The sequence below is a fragment of the Anabrus simplex genome, chromosome 14 (assembly GCF_040414725.1).
Source record: "Anabrus simplex isolate iqAnaSimp1 chromosome 14, ASM4041472v1, whole genome shotgun sequence".
NCBI classification, from domain to species: Eukaryota; Metazoa; Arthropoda; class Insecta; order Orthoptera; family Tettigoniidae; genus Anabrus; species Anabrus simplex.
This window is the reverse complement of record NC_090278.1, coordinates 3,924,742-3,937,971: the sequence shown is the minus strand read 5'-3', so window position 1 is coordinate 3,937,971 and position 13,230 is coordinate 3,924,742. Positions and strand designations below refer to the sequence as shown.

Below are 13,230 nucleotides of genomic sequence, written 5' to 3'. Positions count from 1 at the left end.
AATTTGAGATAAGGAACCATATTCCAGAAAGGATCGAGTCAAAAATTCGCAAAATTCTACTCATTTAAGTCCGTTTACCTGCACAACTTTCACAAGCTGCTCCATTTACAACAAATATTCGAAGGGATTGTAAATAAAGGGCAGAGATCTCTGCACACGGTTAGGAGGATATTTAGGGGTTTTAGTAATGATGTAAAGGAAAGGGCACATAAATATTTGGTAAGACCCCAACTAGAGTATGGTTCCAATGTATGGGACCCTTACCAGGATTACTTGATTCAAGAACTGGAAAAAATCCGAAGGAAAGCAGCTCGATTTTCTCTTGGTGATTTCCGACAAAAGAGTAGCGTTACGATAATGTTGCGATGTTTGGGCTGGGAAGATTTGGGAGAAAGGAGACGAGCTTCTTAGCTAAGTGGTATGTTCCGAGCTGTCAGTGGAGAGATGGCGTGGAATCAGATTAGTAGACGAATAAGTATGAGCGGTGTTTTTAAAAGTAGGAAAGATCACAATATGAAGATAAAGTTGAAATTGAAGGGAACAAATCGGGGCAAACATTCGTTTCTAGGAAGAGGAGTTAGTGATTGAAATAACTTTCCAAGGGAGATGTTTAATAAATTTCCAAATTATTTGCTAAGAAAAGGCTCGGAAAACAACGAATAGGGAATCTGAACCTGGGCGACTGCTCTAAATGCAGATTAGTAGTGATTGATTGATTGATTGATTGATTGATTGATTGATTGATTGATTGCGGGCCCCTGCGTCAATTCAGCCATGGCATCGTCGCTCATAGTTTCGTCGTACCCTTTCGAATATCTCCTGTGTCGTTTGAACTGTTAAAAACTGACGATCATTAAACAACTTGGATTATTAATAACTTTTGACTAGAACGTTTCCGGACTAAATGAAATCAAAATCAAAATCTATTTATTTGCAAATGAGGTGTCAACCTCGGTGGCAAATGGTACACTAAAATACATTATTGTCAAGCACTAAATTTTAAATTAACAAGAGAAGAAGAAAATTTTCCTAGAAAACAATATTATACAATTTACACTAACAATTTTTCTATTAAACACACAGCTCATCCTTAATAAATTTATATTGTTCACAAAATTCTACTTATAATATCTCCTGTACTTACAAACATAGTCAACTCATATACAGTATGTGAAATTGCTTCTAATAATACTATACAACTGGTATAAGATTAAAATTAACATTGCATTTATTTACTTATTTATTTTTTACCCATTTTGGAACCTAAGTAGCATACCGACCTGCTGCGTCTTATCTCAAATTGACCCATTTGCTGTCCTCCATCATCTCTGAAAGTTTGTACGGAGAAACCCTGTATATCAGCTTTGTAACTACCCATAGGGGGAACAGAAAAATATGAGTTATAAAAAATGGTTGCATGTCAGTGTAATTGAAGCAATCCTTTTACATCAACTGGAAATATGTTGTTAGATGATCACTTGACTATACTCAACTGTTTTCGAGCAGTTTAATTACATTCATCTTGAGGCACGGTCTGCAAGACGTGGGTTCAATGATGAAAAGTCCGACTCGTTGGCTGAATGGTCAGCGTACTGGCCTTCGGTTCAGAGGGTCCCGGGTTCGATTCCCGGCCGGGTCGGGGATTTTAACCTTAATTGGTTAATTCCAATGGCCCGGGGGCTGGGCGTTTGTGCTGTCTCCAACATCCCTGCAACTCATACACCACACATAACACTATCCTCCACCACAATAACACGCAGTTACCTACATATGGCAGATGCCGCCCACCCTCATCGGAGGGTCTGCCTTACAAGGGCTGCACTCGGCTAGAAATAGCCACACGAAATTAAAAAATGATGAAAAACCTACAATCTGTTTTCCAGTCATTGACCGGGTCGGGGATGTAATGAATGAAGCAGTTATAGGCTATTAGTACGATGGGGTTGCCACTCCCAAAGTGATTTATTAATGACTGACAGATGCTATGAAATGAGAATGGAGAGTGTTGCTGGAATGAAAGATGGCAGGAAAAACCGGAGTACCCGGAGAAAAACCTGTCTCGCCTCCGCTTTGTCCAGCACAAATCTCACATGGAGTGACCGGGATTTGAACCATGGTATCCAGCGGTGAGAGGCCGACGCGGTGCCGTCTGAGCCACGGAGACTCTTGGTTTAATGATAAAGCACTTAATTTGCATCCAAGTACAATATTTTGTTTTTATTATAGCTACATCTCAGTTTTATGAATCTTGCCATTAAATGTACTGTGCTTGTCAACCTTCCACGAAGACATTTGACAGTTATTATCAGGGACTTTCGGAGGGAGGCGGGCCTCGGTTGTTTCATGTCCCAGTTTATGCCAACCCGCAGGACACTTTCGCACGCAACTCAAGGTGGCTTTGCCGCGTGTATAAAACAAAAGTTCAAGCGGGCAAAGGATTCAGTTTCTCTCGGCCTTCTGTATCGTTCAGTCATGCTGCGTAACGCTGTCGTTTGTTTAGTTCTCCTCGTGGCGGTATGCCAAGCTGCGCCATCTGCCTCAGCCATCGGTAATGTTGCATTATCTTATTCTATATATTAAAAAAATCTATGAAAATTAAAGTCAGTCAGTCCGGCCATTCTATCCGGTCGATTTCCTTCATTTTTTCTTTAACTGAAAGGTATCCATGCACACATTTGTCATCAGGTACTATAATTCACTTAACTTCCGCCTTCCTCAAATGATTAGAATTCTTCAATTTTTTGTCTCCTTGAAGCAATCATATCTTTGGTTCTAATTGAGGTACGGAGTTCGTTTTGGCCTAAGAACACTCAGTGGATCAAGCTCTTTCATTTCAGCTCTTAAATATTCAAATTGGTTTATTCTGAGGAAAGTTATGAGTGCACTTTCAATTTGACGTCTCATTTCTTCAACATTTTTTCTCATTTAAGCAATCATATCTTTCGTTATAATTGAGATACGCAGTTCGTTTTGGTCTAAAACACTCAGCGGATCAAGCGCTTTCTTTTGAGGTAATAACTACTTAAATTGGTAGATTCTGAGAAAAGTTATGAGTACATTTGTCTCCGTGACGAAGATTTTTGGACTTTTTAACAGTTCGGCGTGTAGTGTTTTTCCAAGGAACGCTTAATTCAATTTCTTTGTGTGATGTATTTTCAAGTGTTTTGTTGACATAATATTACATTCTATTACCACAGCAGATCATGTGCTTTATTTCATTAACTCGAAACTTTGCAAATACATCCGTGAGGATAGTAACGAACAACACCATACTTTGTACATTGCGGGCGGAGCCAGCGGGAAACTGTTAGTATTATAATATCTACATAAATAAAACCTTAACAGCCGTCTTTCTGTACCTTGACTGTTTTGGCGACATTTTCCTTCAGTTATTCGTTTCAGTTGTAGTAATGACCATCTGCATATTGTTTAGCTTTGGTGTCTGTCTGTCTATGTTCTTATAACTTGAAAACTACTGGATATATATCTACCAAACTTCATAATCCACCTGTCCTTGGGTAGGTTTTAGGGCCAACATTGTTTCTCAATCCCTGAAATGACTTGGAGGTTTATACGGAAACGAAACCGTGATAATTTTGCACTCCCACGAAATATACACAACCATACTTAATGGAAATCTACCTGCCTTATTGGAAATCAATTTCTAATTTTTTCTCATGTGCATTATTTCGACACGAGGATTAATAATGCAAGAAGCCTTCGTGGCTCAGACGGTAGCGCGCCGGCCTCTCACCGCTGGATACAGTGGTTCAAATCCCGGTCACTTCATGTGAGATTTGTGCTGGACAAAGCAGAAGCAGGACAGGTTTTTCTCCGGGTACTCCGGTCTTCCCGGTCATCTTTCATTCCTGCAACACTCTCCATTTCATTTCATTTCATCCGTCATTTATCATTGCCCCAGAGGAGTGCGACAGGCTTTGGCAGCCGGCACATTTCCTATCCTCGCCGCTAGATGGGCGCTTCATTCATTCCATTCCTGACCCGGTCAGATGACTGGAAACAGGCTGTGCATTTAATTTCTTTCATCATTAATGGACTGTTTTATAGGATGTCATCATTTCAAGGTGGATTAAAGGGTACGCCACTCCCGATTTCAGATTTCAGTAGGGAGAATTACGCACAACTTCGGACTAGGGCTGTATTGTTCAATAAATTCTGTGATCTACCCCATACTGTCTCCACTTTGTTCAGCTCTATCGTACTTCACGTTATTGCCACGGCTGCCGTAGAAGAATATCAGTTTAACAAGCCGTATTCAACGTTTGAATACAGACATGTAACTTCGCATAAATTCATTAAGGAATCGTGAATCGATTACCAATTACCGCGCGGGTTACGTGTACATGTGCCAGTATTATATTATATGCTATCTTTCTTTCTTTCTTTCTTTCTTTCTTAACCCTCAAACACACGCGTATGGGGTGGAATCCACCCCAGGTCATTTTATTTCCTAGTGAAAGGTACAAATAACTTTTCTGTGCTCTCCCCACTCTTGTACCTTCTGGCTGGATCCCTGCAGAAAGAGTCATTCGTACATAATTTATCTTAAAATCTCCAATTAATACAGTAATTCATATTTTACAATACAAAGATATGTGGGGTGGAAAGCACCCCCACGCGTGTGTCTGCGTCCTAAGATCTGGCGCATGTGCTTGAGGGTTAAAATGGATATGGTTTTTGGTCTTCTTCTTCTTAATCTGTTTACCCTCCAGGGTTGGTTTTTCTCCTCGGACTCAGCGAGGGATCCCACCTCTACCGCCTCAAGGACAGTGTCCTGGAACGTGAGACATTGGATCGCGGGATAAAACTGGGAAGGAGGACCAGTACCTCGCCCAGGTGGCCTCACAACTATGTTGAACAGGGGCATTGCGGGGGATGAGAAGATCGGAAGGGATAGACAAGGAAGAGGGAAGGAAGCGGCCGTGGCCTTAAGTTAGGTACCATTCCGGCATTTGCCTGGAGGAGAAGTGGGAAACCACGGAAAACTACTTCCAGGATGGCTGAGGTGGGAATCGAACCCACCTCTACTCAGTTGACCTTCAGAGGGTGAGTGGACCCCGTTACAGCCCTCGTAACACTTTTCAAATTTCGTGACAGAGCTGGGAATCGAACCCGGGCATCCGGGGGTCACACTAACCACTACACCACAGAGGCGGACTGCTTTTCTGTCTATCTGGTATTAGTGTCATCAACTTCCCGGTACCATTGTAACCGTGGTATTGTCATTAAATTCTCGTCCCATTGCTAATCCTTGGTTTCGAAAGCGCGGTTCCTTGACGCTCATTTTTCTCGCTATTATTCTCCTCGGAACTGTCCGGCTCTATGGCTAAATGGTTAGCTTACTGGCCTTTGGTTACAGGGGTCCCAGGTTCAATTCCCGGCAGAATCGGGAATTTTAACCATCATTGGTTAATTCCGTCGGCACTGGAGCTGGATGTATGAGCCGTCTTCATCACCATTTCATCCTCATCACGACGCGCGGGTCGCCTACTGGTGTCAAATCAAAAGACCTGCATCTGGCGAGTCGAATTTGTCCTCGGACACTCCCGGGACTAAAAGCCGTACGCCATTTCATTTCATTTTTTTTTCACCTCGGAACAAATTCAAAGTACTATACGACAGTCATGTGTTTCTAATTTATCCAATTCCCATTTGTTTATGTTTTGTCTGTAATCGTCAGGTGTCTTTTTATTTCTAGGACGAATATTATTTTACTGTTGTATAATTTTTCTCCTTGTAGCATCATTGTAGTAATTTTTATAATATCTTATATTACAGCCTTTTATTTCTAAGTTGAATTAATACCGGGCGAGTTGGCCGTGCACGTAGAGGCGCGCGGCTGTGAGCTTGCATCCGGGAGATAGTAGGTTCGAATCCCACTATCGGCAGCCCTGAGAATGGTTTTCCGTGGTTTCCCATTTTCACACCAGGCAAATGCTGGGGCTGTACCTTAATTAAGGCCACGGCCGCTTCCTTCCAACTCCTAGGCCTTTCCTATTCCATCGTCGCCATAAGACCTATCTGTGTCGGTGCGACGTAAAGCCCATAGCAAAAAAAAAAAAAAAGGTTGAATTAATTTTGTTTCGTTAGGTTAGTTTAAAGTTATCATTATCAGCCATATGGAAAAGCAAAGGCGAACAGAAACGTTTAGTGCACTTGAAACGGAAATCCTCACTGACTTAGATTACTTCTTGATGAAGTCATCTATTAATTGTAATAAGGATGCCACAGTCTCTTTCTCTGTGTTCATCATCCTCAAGATATTGTAGATATATACATGTGGTGCCAAATCCATTTTAACGTTAACATCACGGCACTTTGCATGCACTCAGTGTGAGGTTATATCGCTCACTCAAGACCGGTAAATTGTAAATCGAATCACGACACTTTTGATGCACAACTTACTAGTGACGTACGTAGGCCTCAAAGCCTCGGTTAACTGCTTTACCGCTCGCTCACGACCGGTTAACTTTTAACAGCGGAAAAACGTCACAGTCCGCCTCTGTGGTGTAGTGGTTAGTGTGATTAGCTGCCACCCCCGGAGGCCCGGGTTCAATTCCCGGCTCTGTCACGAAATTTGAAAAGTGGTACGAGGGCTGGAACGGGGTCCATTCAGCCTCGGGAGGTGAACTGAGTATAGGTCGGTTCGATACCCACCTCAGCCATCCTGGAGGTTGTTTTCCGTGGTTTCCCACTTCTCCTCCAGGCAAGTGCCGGGATGGTACCTAATTCAAGGCCACAGTCGCTTCCTTCCCTCTTCCTTGCCTATCCCTTCCAATCTTCCCATCCCCCACCAAGGCCCCTGTTCAGCATAGCAGATGAGGCTGCCTGGGCGAGGTACTGGTCATCCTCTCCAATTGTATTCCCCGGCCCAATGTCTCACGCTCCAGGACACTGCTCTTGAGGCGGTAGAGGTGGGATCCCTCGCTGAGTCCGAGGGAAAAACCAACCCTGGAGGGTAAGCAGATTAAGAAAGAGAAAAAAAATTGAGCTTTAACAATGTTGTTTGAAAAAGGAATTAGGGATCTGTAAGGTTAAAATTTAAAATTCGATCTTTTGGTAAACATTCGCAACATTTGATTCGTGACTCCACTTGAGCACACCGAACTGTAGTTTTAAGCATAGTATTATAATTCCCTCGTAACGTCACGTTATCTAGGCCGTCGTACGCTATAAGCCATGAAACACACACACGGCAAGGTCGTCATTTTTAACCAGGTTGACAGCATTACTGACCCCGTTGTACCTCAGTCCCTCGTAACTTTCTCTCGTTAACCCAGTCTCTGAGAAAAATATAGAGTAGTGCAGGAAGAAACCTTCATTGTCACATACTGTGAGTAGGCAGATCTTTTTCCTATTCATGAGCGGAAAGTTGTTAAAATCTGTACTCGGAGTTACATCTTTAACCGTTCCATGTATTTCTCTTCTGCTATGCGATAGGGTTAGCGCATCGTTAAGGGGATTCATGGTATGTTACAACTTTAAAATATAAAATAAATAAATAAATAAATAAATAAATAAATAAATAAATAAATAAATAAATAAGTAAATAAATAAATAAATAAATACTTTCACCTTAACTCTGCACGGAAAAAGGTGAGTTCACGATGTTTTTGTAGAATGGGCCGAAAGATATTGTTTTTATAGTTCATAAATAGAGGAAGTGTCAAATTATTATTATTATTATTATTATTATTATTATTATTATTATTATTATTATTATTATTATTATTATTATTATTATTATTATTATTATTTTATGCGCATTGTCCTACTAATTGGCTGACTGGTCAGCGTTGAAGCGTTCGGTTCAGAGGGACCCGGGTTCGATCTCCGGCCGGGTCGGGGATTTTAATCGCGTCTGATTAATTCTTCTGGCCCGGGGACTGGGTGTTTGTGTTTGTCCCAACACTTTCATCTTCATATTCACACACCACACTACACTACCAACCACCACGGAAACACGCAATAGTGATTACATCCCTCAATAATAATAATAATAATAATAATAATAATAATAATAATAATAATAATAATAATAATAATAATAATAATAATAATAATAATAATAATAATAATATAATGGCGTATGGCCTCCGGAGAGTCCTAGTGCAGGTCTTTTTCGAATAGACGGTCTATTACGCGACCTGCATGTCTGTGAAGATGAGGGCCGTACCTACACCCAGCCCCCGAGCCGTTGGAATTAACCAATTACCAATTACGGTTAAAATTCCCGACCCAGCCGGTAATCGAACCAGGGATCCTCTGAACCGAAGTCCAGTAAGCTGACCATTCAACCAACGAGTCGGACACATCCCTCCATATAGGGTTGGCGTCAGGAAGGGCATCCGGCCGTAGAACCGGGCCAAATCCACATGTGCGGCACAGTTCGCACCCGCGACCACACAGGTGTGGGAAAAGCGGTAGAAAAAGAAGAATTATATATGCCCATTAAGACTACGCCTTCCTTAGTGCCCATATTTCTTTCATTCTTTTACTGTGGGCTTCTTATCTGTCTATTTTTTTTTTTTTTTTGCTATTTTGCTTTACGTCACACCGACACAGATATGTCTTATGGTGACGATGGGATAGGAAATGCCTAGGAAGTGGAAGGAAGCGGCCGTGGCCTTAATTAAGGTACCGCCCCGGCATTTGCCTGGTGTGAAAATGGGAAACCACGGAAAACCATCTTCAGGGCTGCCGACAGTGGGGCTCGAACCCACTATCTCCCGATTACTGGATACTGGCTGCACTTGAGCGACTGCAGCTATCGAGCTCGGTATCTGTCTTTTCAGACCAAGCTGTTCCGGTCTTCTTTTTTGGTCTTTCCTCATGGTCAACTTGCCATTTGTGAATGTTGTATCTGAAGTTTACCCGATTCTGGACATCTGCTGGTGTAATTCCTGCTTGTTTCAGATCAGTTTTGACTTCGCCAATCCATTTCATTGTGTCTGTTTTAGCCTTATTCCTGTTTTCGTAGAATTCGACTATTTGTTTGGTAAGTGTGTCTGGGTGCATTCTTTTAATATGTCCATAGAGCCTTAACTTGCGTGTTCTAATGTCACTGAGAATATTTGTGTATTGTTTGATTTCCTGTCTGCCTCTGAGTCGGTATTGTCCGTCAGCGAGGTTTGGGCCTAGAATATTTCTTACGATTCTGTCTTCCTTTTTCCTCATTGTTTTCAATGTCTGCTTTTCTGTTCAAAATTAGCATTTCTGACCCATAAAGACACTCTGGTTTAAAGACTGTATTGTAATGTATTAGTTTACTTTTTTACTGTAGATATTTTGAGTTAGTAGGTACGCCGTTTCCATTTTTGGGCATCTAATTTCATTAGTTTTTGTTTCGAGTCCATTTTCCAGAATTGTTTCACCAAGTTATTTAAATTGTGACACTCGTTTAATTTTGCTAAATTTTGTCTCCATGACTTTTGGTGTTTATTTGTTGGAGGTTAATGTATTCTGTTTTTTTCAAAAGATATCTGAGGGCCAACTTTTTCTGCAGTTTCTTTCAGGAGTTCAATCTGGTTTTGGGCTGTTGAAATGTCTTGGGTTAAGACTGCTAGGTCGTCTGCAAATACTAAGCAATTATTATTATTATTATTATTATTATTATTATTATTATTATTATTATTATTATTATTCGATTAGGCCATCCTAGGACCACATGAAACAGTTTTCTTCTTCTTGTATTCCCAAAATTTGTGCATCCTTCTCGGTGTTGTTATTTACTGCTTAATTTCTTCTTGGCTTTCTCTGAAAATTTACCATCAAATATTGCTTTACTAAATTCTTTCCTATTTGCATGTTGAGTAGTTGCAACCGGTCTCGAAAGCCAAAAATAACGGCCGAGAGGATTCGTCGTGCTGATCACACGACACCTCGTAATCTCCAGGCCTTCGAGCTGCGCAGCAGTCGCTTGGTAGGCCAAGGCCCTTCAATCGCTGTAGTGCCATGGGGTTTGGTTTGGTTTGGAGTAGTTGCAAAATCTTCTTCGGCTTCTTTGAAAAATGCTGGTTTGGTTTCTTTATTTGCATAGCGTTAAAAATTTGTTTTGTTAATCTTTGTCCATTCTGTACAGGTGACCAAAGAACCTTAATCTTCCTTTTCTGAAAGCATGACCTATTTTTTTCTGAAGCTGTGTATAATTCTTGTTCTGGTCTCAATTTGTATATGCCATTCTCTCAAATAGGTACAATAATTTACCTTAGATTCTCTTTTCTGTTTTGCTTGCTCTTCTATCTGAGAAGGCATTTAACCACTCTGTTGCATAAGAATTATCTTATTATTATTATTATTATTATTATTATTATTATTATTATTATTATTATTATTATTATTATTATATTCGGAAGTGTTGAACGAAGAACTATAACAGTCTTTATATTGCTGCACAGGTTATTAAAAGTGTTCTCGAAATGCTCGCATGTTTTTGTTATTAACCTTGGTTTTGTGTTGTTAACCATGGTATCAAGGTCTACTTTTGAACATATACATGAGTAAATCGTTAGTGTCAGAATGTGCCTCGTTTAAACATCAAGGCCATCTGGTTTAGTTCTTTAAACCTGTTTTACTCTTCATATGACGAAAGAGAATACTCTTTCTGGATAAGTCAAGATGTAACATTTAGAAACAGTACATGCTGCCATTTTCCTCTAGAAATAATAATAATAATAATAATAATAATAATAATAATAATAATAATAATAATAATAATAATAATAATAATAATAATATTGTTGTCGTTCCTTTTAAGGCCTCTAACTGCTTATACCTATAACCTGTTTATACATACGACGTAGGAGTTATTGTTAAATTCCATGGTACCTGGGGAGTTGGCTGCGCGGTTAGGAGCGCGCAGCTGTGAGCTCGCATCCGGGAGATAGTGGGTTCAAACCCCACTGTCGGCAGCCCTGAAGATGGTTTCGTGGTTTCCCATTTTCACACCAGGCAAATGCTGGGGCAGTACCTTAATTAAGGCCACGGCCGCTTCCTTCACATTCCTAGGCCTTTCCTATCCCATCGTCGCCATAAGACCTACCTGTGTCGGTGCGACGTAAAGCAAATAGGAAATAGCAAAAAAAAAAAAAAAAAAAAAAAAATCCATGGTTTGGTGACTGTAGTAGGGGCGTAGCTAACGGGTGAGGGTTAATCCCTCCACTCCCCATGGAATTTTTACAAAATAAAATAAGCAGAAACTGACAATAAACACGCGAAAGTCGACCACCTCTCTGGTGTAGTGGTCAGTGTGATTAGCTGTCGCCCCCGGAGGCCCGGGTTCGATTCCCGGCTCTGCCACGAAATTTGAAAAGTGGTACGAGGGCTGGAATGGGGTCCACTCAGACTCGGGAGGTCAACTGAGTAGAGGTGGGTTCGATTCTCACCTCAGTCATTCTGGAAGTGGTTTTCCTTGGTTTCCCACTTCTCCTCCAGGCAAATGCCGAGATGGTACCTAACTTACGGCGACGGCCGCTTCCTTCCCTCTTCCTTGCCTATCCCTTCCAATCTTCCCATCCCCCACCAAGGCCCCTGTTCAGCATAGCAGGTGAGGCCGCCTGGGCGAGGTACTGGTCATTCTCCCGAGTTGTATCTCCCGACCCAAAGTCTCACGCTCCAGGGCACTGCCCTTGAGGCGGTAGAGGTGGGGTCCCTCGCTGAGTCCGAGTGAAAAACCAACTCTGGAGGGTAAACAGATTAAGAAGAAGAAGAAAGTCGACTGAATGGGTTGGATCTTTTGAACATTCACAGAGCTATAATTGCAAAACCAACGAATCTCTTGATCGATTTTCTACGAAACCTCAAAACATTGTTTTTATATTGTAAACTGAACATACCATTCACTGTAAAACTGTTGACCTTGCTGGTAATGTTCTTGATCTGTATTTTAATGTAAGTTTTTCTAGTGTACTGCAGTCTAAATGCCAACGGCCGTAGCCATGTTGAAACACCGGCTCCCGTGAGATCTCCAAAGTTAAGCAACATTGAGCGTGGTCAAGATTTGGATGGGTTGCCACGCGTTGTTGGGGGGTGGGGGTAAGGGAATGGAGGAGCGGAAAGGAACTGGCCACCCTAGCATACGGAAACTCTGGATCAGGCACACCTCTACGGAAGTTCGGACCTGCCTTCGGGCAGAATACACCCTTACCTTACCTTGCAATCTGAGTATCGTCATAATTGACTCGTATCAGTGTTCTTATGACACTCATACATGCGTATACCACACACCTTCATTGTGTTCTCTCCTCATTTTGTTGCTATAACCAACTCCCCCCCCCCCCCCACTCCTATCGGTCGATCCCGGCTACACTTCTGTATAGTAGTGAAAAATGTTATAATTTGCATTACGTCGCACGGACGATGGGATAGGAAAGGCTAGAAGTTAGAAAGAAACGGCCGTGGCCTTAATTTAGGTACAGTCCCAGCATTTACCTGGTATGAAAATGGGAGTGTAAAGTCTGGTGAACCCCTTTTATGTCTCAGGTAATCAGACTATCATTTCAACAAAACCTAATAATATTCAAGCCAATTTTGGTGGCCTTTTCAATGGTGAAATGACCAGTGTTTCTCCCCAGGATGGTAGCGGGCCCATCACCCGGGATTCCTCATATCAATCAATCATTCAATCAATCAATCAATCAATCAATCAATCAATCAATCAATCAATCAATCAATCAATCAATCAATCAATCAATCAATCAATCAATCAATTTACCTAGTCTTCTTTAATGATGTCAAAGAACTTGAAACATATCGATCATCTCCATTGATGTCCGCCTCCGTAGCGTTACGGTTAGTGTTATTAGCTGCCGCCCTCGGGAGCACGGGTTCGATTCCCGGTACTGCTAGAAATTTGAGAATGGTTGTAGGGCTGGTACGTGGTCGAAATGGCACCTGCAGCTCACCTGCGTTGGGGGTGGGCTTGAAAATAGCTGCTCCACCTCGGGATGAGGACACCAGTACACTTCACTTCATCCCCTTGCTAACGTGTTCCAATACCTATTTCCTCTTCCTATGAACGAATATTAACCCCAATTTGTTGTCTTAAAATCCTACTTCATTGCCATAGTGTGGTTTTGCCTACTTTTAAAACACACATCTCAAACTTATCTTCTATCATCATTCCATACTAACCCTTCACTGACAGCTCGGAACATACCACTTAGTCTAGCAGCTCTTCTCCTTACTCCCAAGTCTTCACAGGCCAAAGCT

The 13,230-nt window shown here is 41.6% G+C and overlaps 1 protein-coding gene across 1 annotated transcript in view; it reads left to right on the top strand.

The window, feature by feature from the left end:
• Positions 1 to 2,448: 2,448 nt before the first annotated feature.
• The window catches only part of LOC136885464 (protein takeout), a 50,821-nt gene continuing 40,039 nt past the window's right edge, over positions 2,449 to 13,230 (top strand). Inside the window, exon 1 of the mRNA XM_067158026.2 lies at positions 2,449 to 2,548. Coding sequence (XP_067014127.2) covers positions 2,473 to 2,548 — 76 coding nt within the window. The 5' untranslated portion in view covers positions 2,449 to 2,472. The remainder of the gene's footprint in view (positions 2,549 to 13,230) is intronic.